General features: G+C 42.7%; 1 protein-coding gene across 1 annotated transcript in view; it reads right to left on the bottom strand.

Annotated features, from left to right (window-relative positions):
- KIF5C (kinesin family member 5C) overlaps positions 1 to 27,527 on the bottom strand; it is a 162,936-nt gene that overhangs the window by 41,171 nt on the left and 94,238 nt on the right. Inside the window, exons 11-15 of the mRNA XM_066279433.1 lie at positions 23,969 to 24,117; positions 13,432 to 13,607; positions 8,135 to 8,203; positions 6,270 to 6,476; positions 4,027 to 4,173 (exon numbers count right to left, since the gene is read on the bottom strand). Of these exons, the coding sequence (XP_066135530.1) occupies positions 4,027 to 4,173; positions 6,270 to 6,476; positions 8,135 to 8,203; positions 13,432 to 13,607; positions 23,969 to 24,117 (748 nt within the window). The remainder of the gene's footprint in view (positions 1 to 4,026; positions 4,174 to 6,269; positions 6,477 to 8,134; positions 8,204 to 13,431; positions 13,608 to 23,968; positions 24,118 to 27,527) is intronic.

Genomic DNA, 27,527 nt, shown 5'->3' on the forward strand with positions numbered 1-27,527 from the left:
CCTGTAATTATGGCTGTCATCAAAAAGACAAGAAAAAGAAAAAAAGACAAGAGAAAGTGTTGGCAAAGCTGTGGAGAAAAGGGAACCCTTGGGCACCACTGGTGGAATTGTAAATTGGTACAGCCACTCTGGAAAACAGTATAGAGGGTCCTCAAAATTTAAATTCCTTAAAAGTAGAACTACCGGCCTGACCTGTGGTGGCGCAGTGGATAAAGCGTCGACCTGGAAATGCTGAGGTCGCCGGTTCAAAACCCTGGGCTTGCCTGGTCAAGGCACATATGGGAGTTGATGCTTCTTGCTCCTCCCCCTTCTCTCTCTCTGTCTCTCCTCTCTCTCTGTCTCTCCCTCTCCTCTCTAAAATGAATAAATAAAAAAATAAAATAAAAATGGGCAAAGGTATGAAAAGCCACCTCCCCAAGGGAGATATACAAATGGCAAATAAGCATATGGAAAAATTCTCAAAAAAAAAAAAAAAAAGTAGAACTACCATATAATCCAGTCACACTATTTCTGACTGGATAACTATATAACTGAAGGAAGTAAAATCAGGATCTCATAGGGATAACTGCATTGCCACATTACATACAGTAGCCAAAGTATGGAAACAACCTAAGTGTCTGTTAACAGAACAAAATGGTTACATATGTGGGGTGTGTGTGTGTGTGTGTGTGTGTGTGTGTGTGTGTAATAGAAAATTATTCAGACATGAGAAAGAAGGAAGTGCCACCATTTGCAACAAACTGGATGGACCCCAGGGTTCACCCCTCAAGTGAAATAAATCAGACAGAGAAAAACAAATCCTGTATGATAGCACTTGCATATGGTATCTAGAAAATCTAAAAATGTCAAAACTCAGAGAATTAGAGAATAGAGTTGTGGTTACCAGGGGGTGTATGTGTGGAGGGGTGTGGGGGGATGAATGGGGAAGTTATTGGACAAAGGGTACAAACTTCCAGTTATAACATTAACAAGTTTGGAGAGCTGATGCACAGCAGGGAGATTGTAGCTAATAATACTGCATCATATACTTAATTGCTGCTAAGAGAATAGATATTAAATGTTCTCACCAGGTAAAAGAAATGGTAATTGTGATAAGATGAAGGTGGTAGTTAATGTTATGGTGGTTAATTATTTTGCAACATATAAAAGTATCAAATCAAGATATTGTACACCTTAAATTACACAATGTTATATGTCAATTATATCTCTGAAAAGCTGTACCTGTGCCCATAATGATAGACCTAAGAAATATCTGTATATGTCATGTAATCTCGAAGCTGACAAACCTTTTTTTTTTTTTTTTTTTTTTTTTTGGTGACAGAGACAGAGAGAATCAGAGAAAGCGACAGATAGGGGCAGACAGACAGGAAGGAAAGGAGAGAGATGAGAAGTATCAATTCTTCGTGGCAGCACCTTAGTAGTTCATTAACTGCTTTCTCATATGTGCTTTGACTGGGGGGCTACAGCAGACTGAGTGACCTCTTGCTCGAGCCAGCGACCTTGGGCTCAAGCTGGTGAGCCTTGCTCAAACCAGATGAGCCCACACTCAAGCTGGCAACCTCGGGGTTTTGAACCTGGGTCCTCCACGTTCCCAGTCTGACACTCTACCCACTGTGCCACCAACTGGTCGGGCTGACAACCTCTGAAAGAATCTGGCTCATCTTGTCATTTTACAAAGTAGGAAAATGAAACCCAGAGAAGCCAAATGACTTCACCTCCCTTTAGCTCTCATTGCTCTAATAATTAATCCTAATTATAAGAAGAAAAAAATGGAATGATTAAGAATATGATGCTCTACAATTGAGTTACCAATGAAATTAATTAGTTATCAATGAAATTAACTAGCAAAGCTAATGTCTGGAATCCAAAAATATCTCTAAAACATCCAGTTGAGTATTTAAAAATAACTTCAATCATACTTTGGATTTCCAAAGGTGAGGACTCTTTTTTAAATGCTGAAGCACCCAGACACACTCCTTGATTTCATTAGCATTTTTCATCAGCTCTATTTTAGAACTTAGCATAAAAATATCTTCCTTTATCGTTATCATCAGCAGGCGCCAGCCTCCCATAAATCAACTTCATCTTCATATTTCAAGGGCTATTTAATCACCTGAACAGCAGAAGTTCATAGCTCAAACCAATGCATGCTTCTAAAAATTTTCTAAATCCTCAAATATAAAAGCAGAAAACTGGAGCGTAATAGAGTGGATCCTATAGGATCTGAGAATTCTAGGCTAAAATTAGGTCCATTCATAAAGAGTAATGAAATATTCCGTTACAATAGAGGTTCCATGAAAGAATGATTAGCTTTATAAGAGATCATATACGCTAAGCCTAGAGCTGTTAGTTATACCATCTAAAAGGGATGTCTACATTCCCCAGATTTGTCTACACAAATGTAATTTGGGGAGCCTTTTCTAGCACAATCTAGTCCAAAACATTCCCATAAAGCTGGCTAATGTAGAATTCAGCCTTTTAAAAGTCAAATGGCTAAATTCAAAGATTTTGGTTTTAGAGATCTATGCATTGGAAGCTGAGCAACACAGCAGCATTCCCTGGCTTAATTAAATCCACACATTTATCAATGGCTACTCTGGTCAAAGCTGCTGTAATCAAAACAGTGTTATTGGCATAAAGATTAGATCAATGAAACAAAATAGAGACACCAGAATCAGTCCCGCACACTTTTGGGAGTGGTGGATATGCTCATTATCTTACTGTGGTGATGGTTTTGTGAGTATATATATATATATATATATATATATATATATATATATATATATATATGTCAAAACTTCTCAAACTGTATACTTTAAATAAGTACAGATTACTTTATATCAATTATACCTCTATCAAGCTATTTTTAAAACGTGTCTATCTTATTTTCAATGGCATCTCTATATTGTGGCAAGTTGTTAATTCTTCTTGGCTGATACCTTTGTTTATTCTCTCTTTCCCCCATTCCCAGCTCATGGACAACTTCGCACAATCCCCATTCCTCCCACCTCCCTTACCTCCTTGCCATCAATGGCACCAGTGTGCACAACTCAGGGAATTATTTATGGTTGGTTTAAGCCAATGATAGTAATCCTATTTTTCTGCTTGCTTAGCTTACTTTGCAGTTTTGGGGTGACCATGTAACCCACTTCTGGCCAATAAGGTATAAGGGACTTTTGGAATATAGTTCCCTCCTGGATAGAGGTTGGCTGCCTTTTCAGCCCATCCTGCCTTGGATATAGTTATGTTAGGATGTGATGACTGGTGCTATAGCAGCTATCTTGCTACCATGAGACAAAATTAAAAAGTAATAGGCTAAAGAGAGCATAAAGGAAATAAGAAAAGGCCTGGAACCTTGACATTGTTGAAACACTGTACCAAACCAAAATTTGCTTCTAAAACTTCAATAAGCGAAAGAATGGCTTGAGAAATCTTGTTAAAATGCAGATTTTGATTCAGTAGGTTTGAGGTTGGCCTAAAAGTCTATAGTCTGAACAAGCTCCCAGGCAATGCAAATCACAACCAGAATAGCAAGATCCTAGACATCTCATACAGTGAATAATTAAACGTGGCTTTGTTTTTTAAGTCACTGTTAGAATTCTAATACTTTCAGCTAAAAGCTTTCCTAACTCACACTGATCGGTTGGGGAATTTTCACTCTGTTGGGTTCTCACAGAAAAGGAGAAACACAATTCTGAGACGAGAACTGTTGGTCAACCTACCTAATTCCAAAGCTCTATGACACTGGCATTATAACTTTGAGGAATAAACCAATTTACATGAGGTCAACTAAGATTTGAAGACATGTTCTATATTTGAAAGGTAAATTTATTTCTCCTCCTCCTTACCCAAACAATTATTTACTCAGTTTAATCATTCTTATTCAAATATTATAAAGTACTCGGCAGATGTAAACATCTAGAAGAGCTAAACTTTGGATACTATAGAAGAAAGCAGAAACCCTGCTTGCTGAGAATCACACCACTATAGGCGCAGGGAGAGAGAATAAAAGGAAGGCTGCCTTACCGTCTTCACGTCATTGGTGCCAATAATTCCACCTATCTCCCCCAGATCCTTCAACAGCAAGTTCAGGATCTCAGTAGCTCTCTTTTTCTGGTGGTTGCTGAGCTCTTGAAGCTGGCTCAGCTCTCTCTGTGTGGTTGTCAATGTAGTCTGAAAAACACATTTCCACAACAAATTAAAGTCAATTTCCATTGACTTTACATACTCAGCACTGCAATAAATAACATAAGATGGATGACCATTTCACATGATTTCAATATAAAGTTAAGCTCTAGTATAGTACTGCATTCTTTGATAAGAAAAGGAATTTGTCTTGGCCTGATATGTAATGTCTATATATCAGATGATAATTTCCAGGTTAGTGAAATGAGTTATTACAAATAAAGCCCAAAAGGAGTCCTTAGGTTTATAATATGTAATCACATGTTTCTACCTACCAGATGTTCTGTATCAGTTCCCATTCTCAAGGGTCTAAACATACCTACAGGCACTGCCACCTCCACTTCCAAACCAACCTGCTCCATGGACCGCTTCCAAATTCCTATCTGAGTCGGTCTGGAAGGCCCATAGGGCCACTGATGAGTTTAGAAAACAACTTAGAAAAATTCTAATCTTTAAAGCAAAGCTGAATTGAACACTTGTCATCTCCTTTCAAAATTAATCAAGTTCAAGTTGAACAAGCTCAAGCAGAAACATATAGCAGAAACTCCATTTTATTGCCAAACATTAACAAACCTGTATCTTTTCCATCTCTCATGTATGTTACCAAAAGGTATATATTTTTAACTAACTAAAACTCTGAGCATCAAAAGAATAGCCATCTTTTTGTATCTTGGTATTAACTCAGTCAACAACAGCCCAAAAAATTCCTCTAAATTATGGAACTATAAAAGTTAATGCTAAGACATTTATAAATTCTTCCATATGCAGCTACTTTATTAGCATACTTTTTAATGATCTGACTAAAAATAGTACTCTAAATGAGTCCAGTAATGCTTTAGTTTAACAGAAAATAAGAAAACTGTATTATGGAAAATATTTCATTTTTTTGAGAAGCAAACACCAAGAACTAGTTAAGGAACCCTGGAGAAAAAAATAAGCAGAGAAAATCTAAGTCTCCACCTTCCCTGCGTGACTTGTGGTCTTTTTTTCTGTCTGTTTTGTTTTTGTTTTGGCATTACCACTGCTTATTTCATTTTGTTTTTAAAATCCACAGAAGCGTAGTAAAAAGTCTTCCTTCACACAGTTGAATGTATGGAGTGAGGAGCCTTTTCCATCGGCTCTCCAGTCAGCAGCTTAAAGCTTTCCTGCACCATCTGCTAGTTCTCCTTGCCCGGGAGGACTGGATGTTTTCCACAAGGCAGACTGGGCACAATCCCATGATACCAGACCATTGGCTGAGGTGCCAAGGACAGTTGGGCATAGCCATTCAGCTTCCCGCCACCCATTGTCCAAGTAGAAAAGGACAGAATGGACACACCTCACCACCAGCCACCTTGCCAAATGCTCACTGGCCCTGATGCCACAAACCCACTGTGCAGAACCTGCAACATCTTTCACTGAGAGAATTTGAGAACCAGAGGATGTGCGGACTGAAGCACAGGTGTAAAACAGGACAACAAATCAAACCAGGGCAGCTCAGTCCCCAGCTCCTACAAGAAGCTGGGGGAGGGATGGCTTTCATTCAGGAGGGTATTAACAAGAAGAGTGGACTCCACTGCCTTCCATGGCCCCCACTCTCGCCTGCTGATATAGCAATTTGAGATTTATGTATTGACACGCTAGCAAATGCACAGGTCCATACTAAGTGCTTTATGTGAACCATCACTAAGTCTCATGCCCTGAGAGAAGCGTGTTATTATAGCCATTTTTACAAATAAGAAAACAAACACTCAAGGCGTTTAAATGTTTCAACTAAGACCTAACAGATATAAAGTTAAAATTTCAACTAGGATTTTTCTGGATCCAAAGCCTGCACTGTTTTGACTATTCCACAAGGCATCCCTGTTAACCTTATAAATCTCCTGAATATAAAACTTGTGCTATGCAGTTCCAGGATAAGTGGACAAAAGTCACTTACACGAAATATTTCAATTATTAAAGGATTTCAGAGAATGTAGGTAAGGCTAACACTGAAAAAGTGTTCAGTCAACTGCCTTCCTATATACAGTCTGTCAACAAATATGGATATAAGTACAGAAATGGCAACTGAGGAAATCCCGCCTCCTAGACACAAATGCTCCAACCGTTTTCTGGGCCAGCTCATCTGTCAGCTGCTCATTGGCCCTGGTCTTGTCCTCCACTTCCTGGGACTTCTGGTCATAATTGACAGCCAGCTCTTCCAGGGCCTGAAGAACTTCTTTCACCTCATCTTTGGCGGCCTCGTTTTCAATCTGGAGATGTGTCAGTTCCTCTTGGATCTTCTCATAGTCTCTTCTTGTGGAAGCCAAAAGCTGAGGAAAGGAGATGGCACAGAACTGGTGAATCTAATGTTCGAATGTTATGTTCTGTTCTCTATCCAAAACAAAATAATTTTTAAAAAATTGAATACAAGAAAACAAGTTGGAAAAGCTCAGGATGCTAAACTTAAAAACAGCATGTTATTTCAAAAATCTGTTCTTCTTCCTTTCTCTTTTTTTTCCCTTCTTTTTAATTTAAAACTACATAGGCTGAACTCAAAGAATTGACTACACATCAAAAATCACCAGGTGTTGTAGCTGGCTGGCTATTCCACATGTTTAACAGAGTATGGGGGAATCATTTCTGAGGGTTATAATAATACTTACATGACTTTTTAATAGTATCATTATTTCACATTGTAAACTGGCCAATTTCAGAGTCAACCAAAACAGAATAAAGGGGCAGTTATCAATTTTTCTTAACATTCATCATAGATGTATAAAAGTTCAGAGTCCGAATATTAACGAGTTAAAAGTGAATGACTGGGCATGCAGATACTTTCATTATCTTTGTGCTTATCGTATTTTCTGATTTTCCTATAATGAACAGATATTTCTTTGATACTATAGAAAAAGAAAAATATTAAGAGTTTTAACTGTAACAAAAACGAAAGTCTATCACAAGCAGTTTTTCCAAGTTGGAAATGCAAAGGAATAAAATGGGAGGAAGAGGGCAGGAAACATTAAGCAAATGGAAAACTAAGCAATAGTTAAGAGGACAATCAATTAAATACGATTTATCTCACTGCAAAGGCTATATGATCTCCCTGCCAAGGGAAGTATTTGGGCAGTGGGCATCATCCTTGTCCCAGAGAGATGAAAGGGAACAAACAGGAAAAAGGAAATAGTTGTGAAGAGAGTCATGTCTATGCAAGGGCTGGGACTGGGGACGTGAACCCAAAGCCACCTGCTATAGTTGCATTGCATGATACAATCCACAGCATTCTAGCAACAAAGCAGAAAGCACCCTAAAGCATAAAAGAGGGAAAAAATGTTTATATGATCCTCAAAAAGAGAATTACGAACCATCTATGTTTGATAGATTGTCTGTCTCTTCTTTGCTTAGGCTCCTGTTTGTAAAATACTTGGCAATGCAATAAAGACATGTACCCGAGAACTGAATGCCATTAGGGAGACCAAAAACAACTTACCTCCTTTTAATTGTATCACAAATATACGAACACAGCATTTGGACTCTTTTCCTCTCTGCTTTCCCTTCCTCTCTACCTTCTAATTTTTGTTTGTTTTCCCTACATGATAGCATGAGAACATGGTGCATATCAAATACCTGAGGCAGCTGATTTGCAAAGTTGAAAAAGGCTAAAACGGTAGCAAACAGGAGCGCTGAGCAACGAGTATGAGGAAGTAGAACCTCCCTATCCAACTGCCACACTCCTCTGTCTCTGCTCTTCAAACTCTACGTGTAGCAAACAGCTACTCCCTCTCAAAATCCCAAGGCTCTACAAACTCAGACATCTATTTTCTAAATTCAGGCAAAGTCAGCTTTTAACAGGCAATGAAAAGAAATCTACCAAGAAATTTCCACATGATTTGAAAAAATTCTTTGCAAATTAAATTTCTGGAACAAATATCAACAACAAAGAGTAAGAAAAGAACTTCGTTAAAAAAAAAGAATTTATTACAAACTTTACCTCATCTTGATCCAACATCTGTTGCTTTAGCTTTTCAGCCAGCTGGCTCTGCTGGTTAATTTCATCATCCTGAAATGAAACATCATGTTTAATTCTTTTTGGTTAGTTATGTCATTCTTGATATCCTGGTTCCCCGCGATAGTCGGATACCAGGATGCCAGCTGCAAGCTTCCTAATAAAATGAAGGGGGCAGGGAGGTGCTTCCCCACAGGAAAGAGACTGGTTCTGGGATCTTGATTCGGTTAAAGTCTCTCTCACCCACCTTTGTCAGCAGATGAAACATCTGGGTATTCTAGAAAATATAATATCCTACATATTCAACTAAATTCCTGCTCTTCCAGATGTCAGACACCCAGGGCTTGGGGACTGAAAGGGACTTTAGAGCTCTCTCTCCCAACTCAAAAATGTTATCAGTGAATTCCTAGCTCAAAAAATGAGGCAGTGAGTGTCTAACCATCTGCACTGTAATATATTCATGTCCCAAATCTTGTCAAACACATCAGTGACCAGGAATGCTGACATGTGATATGTAAGAGAGACCAGTATTTCTACTTCAAACCTTCTACTTAAAGAGATTGGAAAAGCATTTTCTAGAGAATTAATCTTTGGCATGAGCAGACCTCCCTCTTGAGTGAAAGTTAATTTTCTTACCAGTTAGAGGGAGAGGGAACTACAAAAAATTTCAAGGAAACGGGAGGTGCAGCAACATGAATGCTTACTTTCTGGCCTGTCACTGACAAGGAAAAGGATCTCCCACAAGTCAATCCATTCTCCTCGCTCTCATTTTCTGCCACTGGGTGTGGCTGGCACAGAACTGGAGCTGCCAGCCTCTCAGTGCCTCTGCACGCTTCTCTGACCCTACACATCCACCCAACGCGGGCTGAGCAGCAGGCGACGGCGCCCAACTGCCCGAGACTCGGTGTTCACTGCAAATACCTCCACGAGGTCAAATGACGTTTGAAGCATAACCTGTGCGAACGACAGCGTGGCTTCACGTGTGCCCCTCTGCCTCAGAAATGGCAGGAGACCCTACTTGATGGCACTCCTTGGGTCTCAACCCCAAGCAGAATCAGAGTCAGTTCAGTATTGTGGGGCCTTCCTTGTACCATGTCCATTAAAAAAACGTAAAAAGCCTGCACTTTGCTTTCCACCTTTTCTAGGTGAGGGGAGGGCTATATTCGAAGGTCTAGCTAGCCAACTTTGTTAGCAAAACTTCCGTTTCTCATGGGACATTCTCCAGCCTGGCTGGTCGTGTCTATGCATACATTAAATCAGATTTAACTCAGTGTCGCATGACCAAGAAAATGCTGAAAGTCAACATCGCAGGGTCTGTGTCTCCTTTTCCTTAGTGTAGCATACCTTTTGGCCTTAATTCTCTCCTCAAGAACATCCTTTCCTAGTGAACTTTTTACGTTGATGTTTTTTAATGGGTCCACAAAATACTGATGATTTTCCTCCCCAAATCAGATTTCTGGCCAGAGATGTAGGGAAATTACACAAAAGTAAAACTACCAAAAATGGGATGTCCACAACTAGGACACTACTTTGTACATTGTAAACTTAGAATGTCAGGTACAGGAACAATTTTATGTTATGTTCCTTGGCAAATAAATATTAAACAACTTAACATGAAAGACTCAAGGAGTTTAACATTAGGAGTCGCCATCTTCCCTTGGGACATATAAGCAACAGCCACAAGAAATATAAGTCAAAAGGGAAGACAAATGGTGGAGCAAGCTCTTTGTTCTTATCCTGGGTTCATTTCAAAGCCTGAAGACACAGGCTTCCTCCCTGACAGGTGACAAGTGGGATGATGCAGTGATTTTTGAGGTACAGTGAGGAACCAGGGGCCCCTACCCCCATCTGGCAAGGATGAAGAACAGGAATTACACATAAGGACATAAATCACCAGAGACGTTTCCAAAACTACATTTACTCTTTTTTTAAGGCAACTTCTCTCAGAAATGGCATGGTCTACTGTGATTTTTAAAATGTTTTTCAAAACTTTCAGAAGATGTGCTGTGTCATCTGTACCTATCATTCCAGTGCATCTGCGTGCCCTGTTCATGCATGCTCACTCTGACGCTAGGAAGATCTAGTCCATGTAAAACAGATTAAAGCACTTTCTAGAAAATATTCTTGTGTTTGAATTTTCTTATCCTAAAATAGGTGAGTTGTCAATAGGTCACTGGTCACCTTTAATTATAAAGAGGCTTTTGTTGCAGTGGTAATCTGTGAAGTCAGCTTCTACTTCTACTTACACTTAACTCCTTCTCGTGTATCTCCAATACTATAGGAGTATTGGAGAGGTGATGGAGAATAAGAGACAGTGCCAACACCAGTTTGCTCATCCTAATAGCTTTCAGCCCACCTACAAACCGTTATCCCATCAACATCACATACGATGTGGCTTCTCCCATAAGCAAACAGAGAGAGAGAAGACAGAAAAGAAAGTAATATTTGAGCATCTGCTATGTACTAGAAACTTTTGTGTGTGTGTGAGAGAGAGACAAAGAGAAAGAGAGACAGAGGAAGGGAGAAAGATGAGAAACATTAACTCGTAGTTGCAGCACTTCAGTTATTCATTGATTGTTTCTCACACATGCCTTGACAGGAGGGCTCCAGTTGAGTCAGTGACCCTTTGCTCAAGCCAGCAACCTTGGGCTTCACACCAACCATCTTTAGGTTCAAGCCAGCGACCACAGGGTCATGTTGATGATACCACACTCAAGCCAGCAACCTTGGGCTTCACACCAGCCATCTTTAGGTTCAAGCCAGAGACCACAGGGTCATGTTGATGATACCACACTCAAGCCAGCAACCTTGGGCTTCACACCAGCCATCTTTAGGTTCAAGCCAGAGACCACAGGGTCATGTTGATGATACCACACTCAAGCCAGCAACCTTGGGGCTTTGAAACTGGGTCCTCAGTGTCTCAGGTCAACACTGTATCACTGCACCACCACCTGCTCAGGCTATACTGGAAACTTTTCATCCCCATTGCGCACTTTTGAAGTAACAGACATGAGCTCCATGTTGCAGATGAGTAAAAAAACATCTTCAGCGGGTAGGTTATCAGCATAAGGTCTCAGCATTTTAAGTTCTAGATCTGACGCAAAAGTGTGTGATTCGGCATCACACGGTACTGCCTTGGGAGAGCCCCTGTCTTTAGAGCCCTGGAAGGACAGCACAGAGGAGCAGAGAGGGCAGGCAGAGGAGGCTGTGCAGCCTGTTCCCACCACACTCTACACAGGGTCATGAGGACTGACGTGGTCCTCAGGAAAGGTCAAAATGGACTGGGAGTCAGAAGCTGTGTCACCTCACAGCAGCTCTGCCACTGACAGGTGATTTCAATGGGATAAATCATGTAAACAACCTGGGCTAGTTTCTCATCTAGACCTAGATACTTGCAGCTCTACCACTCAATAATTTATGAAGGTATCATATTCCAACTCATGTATTCTCAAAAGTATCAAACCACCTCCATCATCATAAGCATGAAGTACCTTCTAGAAGATTTAAGAGAGGACAAATAAGAATGGTAGCTGATAAGGCAGTCCATGGGGAGAGCTACTGAGTCAAACCACAGCTTTGGTGCCATCGAAGGCTGAGGCTTCGGGGCTCAGTCCTCTCCCAGCTCTCTCAGCATCACCCTGGGATGGACCACAAATGCTAACCTCCAAACGTGCACTTTCCATAGGTTTTGAAAGCATAAGCTAAAGGAAAATGACATGACAGAAAATGTCCTAGGCTGCTCGTCAGGAGGCAGATTCTAGGGCTGCCGACTGAACAGCCCCAGGCACGGCATTTGCATCACTCTGAGCTTGTGTCCTCATTATTTCCTTTCCTGAGCCAGATTCAAAACTCTGAAGTTTCTCAGATCAATGAAAGTGCCTCCTGCCACAAAGGCAAATGACCCCAATTCCAAAGGTGGCAAGGTGTCTGTCTACCCATAGAGAAAAGAACATAGAGTCAGGTTGTCACCTCTCATCTAAGATTCTTTGGGGGTTGTTAAAAATGAAACAAAAACTCTAAAATGAGAAAAATATTAGAGTATGTTTAAACAATAGCGTTTCTCTGGAGAAATCAAGAAATTGCCTATACTGGTAACTTATTATTGATCTCCTTTTTCCGTTGAGGTTTTGTGTGAAACACCTGGGTAGGAATGGAAGGGTGACAGTAAGTCAAGAGCCTAAAGGGCAATTAACCCAGTTCTCACCAGTGTGAACAGCTTATTAAATACATCACCAGAGGGTAGGGTGACCTCAGTTTAACACCAAGGTTACAAGGCAAATTCCCAGAGTCACAAACTCAAAGCAGAATAAGCTTCCTTAAGGTGACCAGTCCCATTTCCCTTGTAAAGGTGATACCAGATTATGAGCTTTACTCTAGAGAGAGGTTTATAAGATTAATAGCAATGTTAACATAACAAAGCTGTTTCATCCAAGCCAGAGGTGTCCCTGAGCACTCAGAGCTGAACCACAGCAGAAAAGATTAAATCAGACTAAAAATACCAGCAACCTTGATGAAATGAACGGAAAGGATTTAGAATATTCCAAGGGCAGCATGCCAAGAGTGCGTGAAACATGGATTTAACTTCCTGCGCCTCCGGGATTCCTAGCCTGACATCCACTGAGGATGAACTGTATACAGTGCTCTCCAACGTCTCTTTTCCTCTGTTCCAACTCATGTATTGATGCGACTATTTGAGTCCCAAAAGTTTGCCATAAAAACAGACACCCCTAATCAGCATGTTCAAACTACTTCATTCAAGAGCATGCCCCTGAAAACAGCTTTAATAATAAGGTAGAAACCATCAGACCACACACCACCATCCCCAGATCTCATCCCCAGACCTTAGAGCTATATGATTAAAGCACACACTTGAGTTTCTGGAGCCCCTCCCTTGTCCCTACAGCTGGGACCACTGTTGGAGTTTCACAGAGGTGAGGAATTGGCCCAGAGAAGAGGCGAGAACTAAAGATCATGTGCAGTGATCAACCCCACTCCAGTTTCTAGAAGTGAAGACTATCTGTCTATTCAGGCCAACACTTCACTATTCCGGTCAAATATCCATGAAAGTTCCATTCCACATGAACCAAGTTCCCTAACTCTGTCTAATCAAGAGCTCTGGCTAATGAAAAGCGAGGGTGAATATTAGGAAGATAGAAATACACATCAGTCTGCAGCCCTACATCAATAACACAGGGCTTGCTGCTGCTTCTGGTCCATACTTCTGAAGGCTGCCCCCTGTCGTCTTTGTACCAGAGTATGGACTATCATCTCGGGCCACAGACCTTGTCGTCCAGTTGCCTGTAGAGAATGGAGAGCTCCTCCTCGTACTTCTCCTTCTCCTCTGCGGAGATGCCGGTGACAACGGGAGCGATATTGTCGATGATGGGGGTGTTATCACAGGGCTCCAGGGTCTTCTGGTCCTTAGCACTGATCTGTTCATCCTCAGGCACAGCTTCTCCTACAAACACAGCCAAAAGGAGTTGGAAATTGAAGAAATTCAGCTTGTAACCCTCCAAGAAGAGTTCCAAAAACAGTCACGCCCATGAAAAAGACACAGAGAACACAATAAAGAGCTGTTAGAGAGATCTATGGTTTGTGTTCTTTCTATTGGACAAGAAAGGTTATAGTTAATTGATCAAAACTGGTTCTGCCAACCAGACAAGCTCTTAACTAACCCAACTTGCAGTGACACTAAGAATTTTCTGCATACACTTTCCTTTTGAAGAATATGCCGGGGCTTGACTAAAATCATGTTCTCTCTAGTGACTGATTCAAAGGGAAACAGACCTCTGAGGCATCCTAATTACCAGTTAATTAGGTTAGTATTTCATTAATAGAAACAACCACATCAATGAACAAATTCACCATTGTTTAATAAGACACTGTGGAGCCCAAATCCTCTCAATCTGAGCTCTCTGAATCTGAAGCAGGAAGCCAGGTAGCTGCGGACCGACGCCGCTCACACATTCCACTATCAACCACTCTCTCCTACAGGAAGTCAGGTAGCTGCGGACTGACAGCGCTCACACATTCCACTCTAAACCACTCTCCTACAGGAAGTCAGAATTAATTGGCTCTGCTGAAGAGTTCAAACAGACTAATTTCCTGTGGTGTCATCCCCCAGAAAGAAAAAGCAGCTAATCTAGAATATCATGCAGAGACCTTGCATACCCCTTCTCAGTCTGCAGAGAAGTGTTGTTGAGCTTTCAAAAGAAGCATTACCAAGTCTGACCATGCAAATTGAGGAAAAAGGTAAAGTTCTCAACCTGGCCAATGGCTATCCCCAGAAAGAAAATCACCTTGCAAAAGCGAGGCTGCATTAAAAGGATTCTATGAAAACTATGTGGCCCAACTGAGTCTCTCAAATATCTTCTTGGAAAGCAAACCGAAACCAAACATACTTTCCCCATTACCACGTTTACCATCAACTTCACACTCAGTTTGTTATAATCAGTTAGTATCTTTAACGTTCCAAGCCTCACTTCACTTAGCCATTAAAACACATTTTGTGGAAATTCCCCAGGAAAACTGTTCTGAGCCAGAGGAAAGTTCTCAAACAAACAAAACAGAACAAAGTCCTAATCCGTGACTTCATCAACAGTATATATCATGACTTAAAGAGCCCACCGGAATCTACATACATTTATCTCAGTATAAACAAAACACTTTGTGATGGGTTGGTTGTCTTTCCTGCTTAAGATTACATTATCAAACTTGAAAATCACAAATGGCCTTCATGTCAAATAAAATGAATACCTAAGGATTTCACTTTTGTATCACAGTTCCATTTCAAGCAGAAACAAAGCAAAACCTGGAATAAACTATTACTTTACTAAATATAAAACTGAGCCAATGCTTTTCCTTCTAAAGCTCAACTAGACTATACTGCACCCAACTTTTTTCTAAAATTATTGACCTGAAACAAAACCAGCTTCTGAACTGAACCTGAACCAAATCAGTATTTCATTCAGTTTCAACTCCAGGTTTAAAGCAGCCATCAACCTTAGTGTACAAACAGAATTTCATGCAATCACAGGATTTATATTCTCCAGAGTATGCTAAATTCCCAGTCCATAAAAGCAGTACCATGTTCTAGTTCTTAAGTATTCTTTTTTGCTTAAAAAATAAAAATTTTAAAACCTATACATGCATGCACACATACCTCTTTCTAACCATAGACTATATACACTAAATCTTGAAATTCCTCCTTCAATCCTACCTTGCAATTCTGTTCTTCTCCTGACAAACTGACCACTTATACTTTGGTAAATGTCCTTCCCCATTTTGATCATGATTGTGTCTCTAAGTATGAACTGATCTTCCAGCTTTTTTTTTGTGACAGAGACAGAGAGAGACAGAGAGAGGGACAGACAGGAAGGGAGAGAGATGGGAAGCATCAATTCTTCGTTGCGGCACCTTAGTTGTTCATTGATTGCTTTCTCATATGTGCCTTGACCAGGGGCTACAGCAGACCGAGTGACCCCTTGCTCAAGCCAGAGACCATGGGCTCAAGCTGGTGAGCCTTGCTCAAACCAGATGAGCCCACACTCAAGCCTGCAACCTCGGAGTTTCGAACCTGGGTCCTCCGTGTCCCAGTCCGAAGCTCTATCCACTGCACCACATCCTGATCAGGTGATGGTAAAATTCTTAATTGCTAGACCATAAACCAGCCAGAATCTGGTCATACTATCCATAGGCCAACTAACCCCAAGTCTAGAGGTAAGATATAAAAACATCTGGAAGAGATATTTCCCTGTGTTCTTTGGTTCCAAACGGCAAGAGAGGCAGTGATATCATAAGGCTGGTGTGATCTCAGGAGCTACCCAATATGTATTGCAATTTATCATCTATCTGGGCACGTAGGAGCTAGGAATGAAACCCCCTAACCTACTGGCAAGTTATCTGCTCTAAACAAAGTCATTGGTTTCACTCCCCATTAAGCTGCTCTCTTCTCCCACTGAGGAACACCCTGGCAACACCAAGTACCAGGGTGTCTCAGGCTAAGGAGGTTCAACAGGCTAACAATGCTGACATGAAGCTCCCTAAGTGATTGACAGACTGCATCAGCCTCTCCAGTGCTATGGCGGGACTCTAAGCTGCGCTGCTCCTGTGACAGATGTAGTTAATCATAAGCCCACCTCCTGCTTAACATCTTTTGGTTTGCTTTTTATAAAGGAGAGGAAATGATAATGCCCATAATACACTATTCTGAAGATTAATTAAAATAGTATGTTAAAACCCCAAAAAGATACAGTATTATTGTTTAAAGTCCACTTCTTAAGCCCTCTTCTCTCTGACAAATTGTCAACTTTCTTAGGCTTTGCACATAAGTTATTATTTTTACTTATTCTGAGATTAGTGTTTTTGGGGTCTTCATAATACCTTTGTGGTTAGAGTTCATCTCCAAAAATAAAACAATATATCTATGCAAGTGCCTTTCAGGTTTACTTTTATTATTATGAAGACAGTATTTGAAACCTAAAGCAAATTTTCTGGTTTCTTTTGAAGAATCCTCTGAATCAAAGCATCAACACGTCCCCCACAAAGCTACATCTAAACATCGTGCTCTTCCCAGTGTATATTCTAAAGGTCAGGCAGTCGGGACTATTTTTTGCAACAGCCTCTGGGGCACAAAGAACAAAGCAGCAACACGCAGGAACAAAGGCAGCGGGCGACAGGGTGGGGGGGTGGAGAGCACAGCTCCTGCCCAGAGAGGGACCAAGAGCTGGTTTCCCCAAACACTGCTGTCCTTCAAAGGACGGAGAAAATGACTTCCAGAAGCGTCCCTGGTAACTACACTGTCCAGCTCACAAACACGTCTGGGGATTGTAAATTCCCAACACTATGCTCGACCTGACACTAGGCAATCTGTCTCCATGGCAATCTCACCACTTTATTCGAGAATATTCCCTGCACTGCAGACTGAATCTCCTGAGAAGCCCCCACGAGGTGATTACAGAATAACTGATTGTAACGAAGACAGCTGCAAACAAACCAGGAGGAATGATGCCCTAAAACCTGGTGATGGGGAGAACAGAAAAGGATTACCAAACATAAAATTACTATCTTTATTTTTATTCTTCTTTGCATTAAATGCGAATCTCTCAGTTTATCCCGAAGCTTTATACTCACTATCTATAGGGAAAGAGCTTATAATTTGTAAAGCATTTGACTTTCTAGAACGAAAGCTCTCCCTTCCCCCTAACCAGAAACCTTTTCTGTCTTTAAAAAGCATTTCTGGCATTTCCTATTGTCAGCTGTAATTACCTTTAAGGACTAAAAAGATTTGTGCTACACAGGAACATTCACTTGGAGCGTACCTATAAGGTTTGCAGAGCATTTTAATTATAAAACGAACCCCCCCCCCCGAGGGCATAAATAACATTTCTACAAAAAGTAGAAATTCATCAATTGTAATAAACAAGAATGACACACTAATCAAAAATTCTCATTACAGCTTTAGTTAAAAACTCTAAAACAGGCTTTTTGCTTCCCTGTTTATACAAAAAAAAGAGAGAAAGAGAGAAAACCATTAGAGTGGCAGTAATTCATTAAAATTTCACACATGAAATAGCAACGAGCTGGTTATCCTTTTCACAAGTCGAGTCCCCACAGCCGCTGGAGGACAGAGGAAGGTAATTGCATTCTCTCTCAACTCCAGGGCAGAGCTCTGCTGCTGGTCACTCACAGCTTCCGCCAGAAACCACAGTAGAGCTGGCAAAGGGACTGCTTTCTTTAATACCAATTAAACAGGCTCAGTGGCAGACCTAATGGTTGGTAATTTCTATATCAAAGAAATTGAAAGGAAATCTTTGAGATGCCAGACGGGTAAGAGCAGCTGGCTACAAGATGTCATTATATAAATGTGAGGTTAAAAAAATCATTCCTTTATGGGTTTATTTTGCACGCAAATAGCATCTTTCACTCTGGTTCCTAAAAATATTGTAAGCTGCTTAAGACACTCTCTAATCCCTCCTAGAGTAATTTTCTAGTAACCTAGTCACCCTGGACTCTGTACCCTCTACATTGCTGCCTTCTTCCCTAGGCCCCACCATTCTCCTAGCGGTCGATTTCTATCAGTGTGGATGTGCTCTCAAAAGAAGCAACAGGGCCTACAGATTAGATCTCTCCAATGAAATGCTAACATCTGAGCATCTCTGTAGTAATCATGAACCTGAGTGTGTATGGGGGGGGGGGGCATCTTCTACATATTTAATGCTAAAAAAGCAAATTGTGTTCCAAGTATGGAGGCCGCAGTTTCACAGAGCTGCAATCAGACCCAAGGTTACAGATTTAGCTCATGAGGGAACCAAGCCTGCTGGCTTGGCAGGTTTTAAATCTGGAGAACAAATCTGCTTGAGAGACTGCTGATTTTTCCATGCCTTCTCAGCCTGTGATGAAATAATTTTTCACATGACTTCAGCAGATGGGATAAATCTACATCGACTCTGTTATATACAGTATTTCACTCAAGAGATGCTGCAGTTAAGCCATGTTGTCAGGCCATCTCCCGGCCCTCCTGACCCCTGGACTTTCAGGGCCTCCCTTTCTGACTTAGCCCCCAAGTTGTTTTTCAAAGGGCAAAACTCACAGGCATATCAGAGAAGAAGGCCTGTGAGACTCACCTGACAGCCACCCCTGAGGATCTTTGCCCCTGGTCTTCCAACCATCCCTTCCCAGCCTGCGTGGTCTTCTTGATGGATTGGGGGCAATGGTAGCCGTAACTCACTCTGAATCCAACTACCTAAATCTATACCCATTTCTGGGGTTGAGTCCTTTCCATATATATGATCAACAAGCAACAAAACTGGGGGGAAATAACCTTATTTCTGCCTGCTGCCCACTCTATCTGTCCTTAAGCAAGTAGGCTGAAAAAAATTCCACAAGGCTATAAAGTTGCCAACAGGGCCTCTGGATTCGAAAAAAAGACTGTCACTAGATTTCAGCCCACAAGGTGTCACTAGCAGATAGTGGTGGCCATGTGTGGTTTTTCAGCCACTCAACACCCATTCTCATAAAGGCGTCTCACTTCCTCCTGGTGAGGAACTAGCCTCGTCCAATGAGGGTAGTCTGGGTCTTATAGCACAGCAGGCCATTCTGTTCTTCCCCAGCCACAGCACAGCACCAAGCGCCACGTCTCCCACGTCTCTGGGGCCTCTGGGCCTTACACGTATAATGCAAGGCTGAAACGCCTTCACAGGGATTCACTTGGGGCGCCCCTTTCTGAGCCCTGTCGGTTTCTTCCCACTGCCCTTGTCTCTGAAGCTGCCCAGCTTCACTGTTTGAGACTGGTTCCCCAGCTGCTCTCTCAGTTCTGGGAGTCACTCAGACCTTCTAATGCCTTCTCTTTCTGTTTAAGCCAGACAGGGTCACTTCCTGTCACTTGCAACCCAAGGACCCTCGCTGGCACCGTGGAGAATGAAACCAAGAGGGTGATGGCTCTGCTCGTTCCTTCTCTACAGAAACAAGGTATAGCCTCCCCTAAGCCACCATGCACATGCCCTGAGCCAGCGGCCCCAGTAGGGCGGCAGAAGTGAATTAAGGCTGGTGTAGCATATACATTATGAGTCACAGGCCATATTCTGAGAATCCATGTTCCATTCCGCCCAGAGGGAGAATGCCAGCCCTGCATTCTGAAGGAACCCATTAAGCTCCGAGGGCTGAAGAGAGTTTGGGGTGGGGGTGCCTACAGGCAGGTAATAGGAACGACTTTGCATGGGGAATGAATGCTCTGTCCTGTGACGGTCCCATTACCACAGACTGTATCAGACACACCTCCCCTCACTTACTTACATCACCTACACCTGGACCCGACTACTGCTGAGATATCATACTATTTTACCTCTCCCACTCTTTTGCACACCTACCTCATTCTACAGAAAAAGCACAAGCACACACACACGTGCAAACTGCTTTCTGCCACACTCCATCTCTCACACTTTCCCGCAGCTGGTGTAGAGCAGGGCAGCCAAACTCTAAATTATAAACACACCGTGCAAGGAGAGAAAGCTTCCCCGGGGAAGAGCTCAGACTACTGACAGCGCTCTTTTCACTTGTTCAGAGTGGAAATGCCGAGGCCCGGGAACAGTGGAGGTGAACTAAGTAGATGCCTCTCGCAAGTTTACAACCACTGTGTGTGTGTCAAATTTCAAACAAATGTTAGAACTTTCCTGTCACTTTCATTTTAGCAGAAGGCACTCCACCTTTCAAAATCCCAGTTCTATAGTTGACATAAACCAGCCATGCCTCATGACTATAAGGAATTAGAACTGATGCATGGGCACAGCACAAGTCCCTCCTTTTCTGGTGTGGTCCCATCTGACTGGCTTAAACACGAACCACTAGGATTGCTCAGATAATGGAAGAAGAATGAACTTGAGTCAAGCTCCCTATGTTCAGACCGCAGCTCTACCAGGGACAGAATCACTTTCGAGGAGTCCTCTAACCTGTCAAACCACAGGTTCCCTGAGGATTAAACACCAGCCTAGGAGTGTAACAAAAAGCCTGGGGTTTTTGCTGCATGTGTGATGATACATAGTTAATCCTTTACATAGACTCACTCATAGTTGGTCAAGGGACTACTCCACCAACCTGAATTCATATCACTAAAATCGGTTTTCTATATTCAAGAACTTTTTTTTTCTGAAGCTGGAAACAGGGAGAGACAGTCAGACAGACTCCCGCATGCGCCCGACTGGGATCCACCCGGCACGCCCACCAGGGGGCGACGCTCTGCCCACCAGGGGGCGATGCTCTGCCCCTCCGGGGCGTCGCTCTGTTGCGACCAGAGCCACTCTAGCACCTGGGGCAGAGGCCAAGGAGCCATCCCCAGCGCCCGGGCCATCTTTGCTCCAATGGAGCCTCGCTGCAGGAGGGGAAGAGAGAGACAGAGAGGAAGGAGAGGGGGAGGGGTGGAGAAGCAGATGGGCGCCTCTCCTGTGTGCCCTCACCGGGAACCAAACCCGGGACCTCTGCACGCCAGGCCGACGCTCTACCACTGAGCCAACCGGCCAGGGTATATTCAAGAACTTTTGCTTCCAGAAAAATCACCTTTAAAATGCAAATGTTAATTTGGAAGGAAAAGAGCTCTCCTTCCTCCCTCACAGCCACTCAAAGATTACATGGTAATAGGAGGTGGCTATCTTGCAAGACTATCTCCCTCTTCTCTTCTTCCCTATCCTCTCTCTCTATTCCATAGGGGACCTCACTCCTACCCATGCCTTCAATTTCTCCCTAAAGATGGATGACACTCAAATTTTTCCCTCTAGTTGATGCAGCTCCTCTCAGTCCCAGACCTCAGATCTGACTTCTTTGACATTTTTACCTAGAACGTTCCCCACACACCCACAGTCCCCTACTCATCTCCTCTGTCTCCAGCCCGGTTCCTCTATAGTTCTTCCTGTCTCAGTGCACGGTCCGCCCTCCACCCAACTCAGCAAGCCAGCAACTTGACATGCTCTTTCTCCATAGCCAACCCTTCTCCAAGCCATGCTGATTTCACCTCCCCGAGTTCTCTCTTTCCAATGCCCTGTCTCACAGTTCAACTACTGAAATCTCACCCCTAAATGACCAACCTGGTTCCTGGCCTCCTCTCTCTCCTTCCCATCCATTCTACAACAAAATCAATGAATCTTCAAAAATGCAAATCTTACCATATGATCTGCAGCTTAATATCCTTGAATGGCTTCTCACTCATCCTAAGACAATGACCAAAATCCTGAACAAAGACTGCATAGCCCTGCAGGGTAGGCCTGCCCACCCCTCCCGCCCACCTCAAGCCTGCAGCCCCCACCTCCGCTCTCCACACTGGCCTTCCTGCTGCCGCCCCCCAGGGACCCTGGAACAGAGCTGCCTCCACCTCCACCCTGACTTCCACCTTGTACCTCTTGTTTCACCTGGCTTACTGCTTTGTTTCTCTCAGATCTGATTCCCTGTGTTGCTATTGGGGGAAACCTTCTCTGACTTCTCGGTCCAAGACAGGCCCGCTTTGTCACCTTACCAACCTGGCACCTCACACTTTCCCTCCGTGGCACACAGCAGAGGCTGCTGGCTCACCTTTATTATCCTGGCTGGGTCTGCCTCCCCAACAGATTGTGAGCTCGTGACGGCAGAGGCCACGTCCGACTGTCACCCTTTCATCTCCAGCCCTGCTTTATGTTTACTTAACAAACAGTCGTGAAAGTCCATCGTGTGCCAGAAATCACACATTAATTTCTTCAAATTATAGAACTTAAGGGCATACATAGGATCTCACCCTATAAGGCATGGACAACAGTAAAATTTTGAGTAGATTTGCAAACAGTTAAAATGATACCAAGTGCCAAGTCCAAGAGCAGGTGGAGAGCCCCCCCAGAGGAGATGCGAGGCATAAGGTGGGTCAGGCAAACGGGGCAGTGGGCATGGAGAACTGAAAGGCTAGAGCTTAGCAAGGGACAGAAAAGTACAGAAAAAACAAGGCTCGTTGCCCACTCCACAGTATTTCTAAGACCAGTCCCCTCCCTTTACCAAAAGGCTTTACTGAATGTTCTAGTTGCCCAGCAGAGAACTGACTCAAGGGGAACCCAGAAATAGAACCCAGTTTCACACGGCAGCTCCTGCCCCGCCAAGCATCCCGCCCCACTCTCCCACTCCTGCCAAATCACAAGGTGTCATCCACCAGCCCCAGGTGCTGAATTACTCAATTATTCTAGCAGCTTTCAAAACACGTATGCACCTAGAAAAATCTTCCAAAAAGAAAAGAATCGTGTTATTTAGGCTACTAGGTCAGTTTTTGAACCTGTCTTGAATCCTGGTTTGTCACATCATGGCTTTCCAGTTGAGCTATGGCTCACAGACACCCACCCTTCCTAGCAAAAAGCTATGGCAAACATATCGTCACAAGAAGATCTGCTGCTCATTCCGCGGTTACAAGCAGGTGGGCGCCCCCGATCCTGCACAACAGCCCCGAGGCTCCGACACTTACCCAGCACTGAGGCCTGCTGCAGACCCGGGGAAGATACTGGGCATGGCAGTGAGGGATCTGAAAAATGGTTTCCAACTGTCCGCTATTCCCCTACACACAACACACACCAACCGGCCTTATGCAGTTAAAAAAAAAAAAGGACTTCTACCTTCTAACTTTCGTCACAATGCTACAACCATTGAAATAATCTGTTTGCATTTGGGTCTGGAAACCGTTCCTCAATGCCTTCCCTACAACCCACCCGTGCACTGCGTGTCAGCTCTCTCAGATGGTTCCTTTGAGTAGAACACACCAAAGAGGATGTTTGGGGGGAAAAGAACAACTAGTTACAAAACAAGCCTTTACGACTCCATTTTAGCACCAGGCTCCTTCGGGAGCTTCTATTTCTGTCTCTGAAGAAGCAGAGCAAGAAGAGTTGGGGAAAAAAGAATATATTCTTTTAGTCACCAGAGGTGACTTTAACCTCAAATCATTAGAAAACTTGCAATGGAGAGAATGACATTTTTCATTTAATCAAAGCATTCTGAACCACAAAGTCTTAGACACTGTTCTCTAATTCTCAAATACAGCTTCCCAAGAGCAAATCACAATGACAGAGAGAGAGCCATCTCACTGGAAATGGATTAAGGCAACTTTGTAAATAGTCACTTGCCCATTAAGAATGTATGTCAGCCAAGTGACATGGCAGGGGCTGGAGCTGTGCTAGGGAATGAGAAACATCTGCTTAGTCACACGGGTTGTCTCAAGGCGGGACCAAGGCCCCCCATCATCGCTCAGTCCCAGTGCTGAGAGGACACCAGTCTTAGGAAAAAGAGAGGACACATTCGTGGCTCGCTCTCCCTCTCGTCCTTCCTTACCATTTCTCCATCTGTTTAGCTCCATCTCCAGATGCTGAATAACATTCTTCAAGGTCTTGTTTTTCTCTTTCTCTTTTTCATACTTCTTCTTCCATTCTTCCGCTGTCAGCTCCAGGTTCACAGAGACTGTGTTCTTGATGGTCTTAGCCCTGGGGTTAAAAACACCCGGGGAAGATTCTGAGCACAGGCACCAGCATCAGCTAAATCAGAAATACGTTCCTTTCACATCAAAGATTGGAACTGGGGAGCGGGAGGACCCTGTGACTTTCACCCACCACCCTCTCATCGAGCTGGATTAGTGGTCCCACTTCCTCCTAAGGCTCCAAACTCACATTTTCCTTTTCTCCTTTACCTCCTGCCAGTCTCTATATCCAATGGATTTTTATTCGAATTGTTTCTTGGGGTCACCTCTTTCTCTATTCTCTTTCTTCATCTTAATCTGTATTCTCAGTATGACTTATGGTTATAGCATTTTTCAAACATTTAGTATTCGCCTTTAAACATCTTTATACCACATTCAGATTCCTCTTCCTAAGTAGAGATTCCTTCCAATTCAATTAACATTTATGAAACACTGCATATACCAAGACAAATGAGACAAGGTCTCCAGCCTCAGAGCTTATAGTTTCTTCTACCAAAAATATACAGACTGAAATCATACAAATCAACTGTTCTCTTACTCACACTACCTAGAATCATCCTTGATGTGCTTGCTGAACACGTGACACATGCCCCCTGGCCAGGCAGGTCACTTAACCGAGTAAGTTCGCCAGGTAAACCATGGCTCCCTGCTGAGCACATGCCCCCATCAAAGCCAATTTTTACCGTGGTGAAATAGAGGGCCGCTGTTCTCAGGTCATCCTATTTTTTCAAGAACAGTCAGAAATTGACATTTATATTTGTGTCAATTCATAACAATTTTTCAAAATAATGTGTGAGATCAACAAACAAGTTTAAAAGCCATCCATTTGCCATTGCTAGCATAGAGATGGAGTAACATTCTAGGGCATATGGATGGGGTGGGGGTGAAGGTTTGATGCCAGAGTATATGTTTGAACTCAAGGGAGCAGGCCCTGGTCGGTTGGCTCAGTGGTAGAACATCAGCCTGGCATGTGGATGTTCCTGGTTCGATTTCCAGTCAGGGCACACAGGAGAAGTAACCATCTGTTTCTCCACCCATCCCTTCCCCGTCCCCTTCTTTCTCTCTCTCTTCCACTCCCACAGCCATGGCTGGATTAGTTCAAACAAGTTGGCCCCAGGCGCTTAGGATGGCTATGTGGAGCCTCCACCTCAGACACTAAAAATAGCTCAGTTGCAAGTGGCCCCAGATGGGAAGAGCACTAGCCCCAGACAGGGGTTGTTGGGTGGATCCCGGTCGGGGTGCATATGGGAGTCTGTCTCTCTATATCCCCTCCTATCACTTGAAAAAGAAGAAGAAAAAAAAAGGGGGGCAACTGGTGAGCACAAAGGCAATGGCTTAAGCTCATACTAAACACAAAAAGGCATGCCTCAATTCATTACGTGAGGAAATGAACACATATGCAGACGCGTCTAATTAAGAAGTAAATGGACCTTGATAGAATTTCACTTATTACTTATTTTTAAGAAGGTTAAAACTTCATTTAAAAGTATGTGATATTCTGTTTTATTTGCTATTGACTTTTTCATTTTAAATTCCCACTAGTCATTGTACTGTCATATTTGCTAGCAGATCCGATGTGTGATTCAGGTTAATTACTGTTGTCATCAAATGACATTGTGGACAGGATTTCTATTTCAGTGAAAGAAATTCAGCAGTCCTCACCAGGGCTACAGATGTTATTCCAAAAATTAATTCCTAAAGCAGACAACTAAATAACCCAACTGTCAAAAGAGAACTTAAATTATTTCAATGTAAGGCTCCACTTAATAATTAGTATAATTCTCCTTCATTCACTGTAGCTTGAGGCTGCTGTCCCCAGAAGTAATTCAACTACTTTTTCAAACAGTAGCAATTTTATTATTATTTTAATGTCTATGCCAGTTTGACACCCTCACGTCACCTCTGACCCCTCAAGGTGATGTGGGTGTGTCTCAGATACAAGCACAAACACGTAGCATCTATTATGGACTTGGCAAGTCAGGAAGTGAAAAATAACCCACAGCTAAAAATGCTTGTGGACATTTAAGGGCACATAGTGAGGCTACTAATCTCACTTTTTAAGTCATAAAGAGCCTCTCGATGATTGCTGGTGATACTGGAGAGAGAGAGACAGCGCTTCTCTGTTACACACAGGCAGGTTTGGCCAGAGCACATTTTGGTGAGCAGACTCAGCAGGGTTATCACTGGTGTAACAGTCTTCATTTTCAAAGTTCTTTGAAGCTGTCCAGGAAATTATTTTTCTTCCACTTCTACAGTAACCAGGGTCCTGGCAGGAATCACAGGGCTCACTCAAACTGCATGGTTTGGGAAGAGTTAACAGAGGTATGGGAAGGACACTGAGAAATGACAAGAGATGAGGCATAGCCCACACTAGTTATGGGGGAGCCACTACCGGCCTCAGGCTGAGGAGGCTGCGAGGGAGGGGGCTGAAGGAAGAAGGCTGCCCACCAGGAGCAGTAACAGCCTTTCATCTAGGGACACAGCCACCCAAAGTTACCCTGCAGGGACAGAGTCAAGAAACCAAGACTCTGACCTCACTTGCTTCTCTCCTTCTGATCATCTGCCATGGTCCCTCCCCACTGGCCCAATGTAACTGGAAGCCAGAGGCAATGGCGGCCACTGTATTTATCCAAACTGGTCACTGTCCCAGGGCCCAGCGCAGAGCAAAGATGGTATGGAAACAACCAGAGAATGGAGGAAAGATGCACAGTCCAACTCCTATTTGGAACTCAGAACGATGGTGGGAAGCCATGTCTCATGCCATTGCCCTAGACCTCATTCAGACCTCTAAATCTAGTCTGCCAATAAAGGTAGACTATGAAGAAATCAGACAACATTGAGAGGGAAAGGTGTTAGTTCTCCTAAAACTGTTGTACACATTAAAATAGTTTCAAATAAAGTCCCAGGAGGTTTGAATGTGGGTATAGAATAAGCTGATTCTAAAATTTATGAGAAATTAAAAAAGTCAAAAGAGCAAAGATAAATTTAAAGAACAAAGTTATATAATGGAATATGAACACTTATTATAAAATCACAGTAATTAAAACTGATTCCAGAAACTTTGGAATAGAAACAGACTGGTTTATCCAGAAACACACTCAGCTATGCAGTCATTGATTTTCAACAAGCCACCCGTACAGTACAGTAGGAAAGGATGGCCCTCTCAAAATACAATACTGGGTGGAGTGGTGACCTTTATCCAATCCCCAAATATCATATAAAAAGGTCTATTCTAGACAGATCACACACATATGTGAAAAGTAAAACAATAAAACTTCTAGAAGAAAACAGAATATCCTTGAGTAAGTAAAGATTTTTCTTAAATAGGACATAAAAGAAAAATTTGGCTTTATTAAAATTTAAAAGCCTCCCTTCATAAAAATCAACAAGAAAAAAGTTAAAACATAGGCCACAAAG

Source organism: Saccopteryx bilineata, chromosome 5, assembly GCF_036850765.1.
Source record: "Saccopteryx bilineata isolate mSacBil1 chromosome 5, mSacBil1_pri_phased_curated, whole genome shotgun sequence".
Lineage (NCBI taxonomy): Eukaryota > Metazoa > Chordata > Mammalia > Chiroptera > Emballonuridae > Saccopteryx > Saccopteryx bilineata.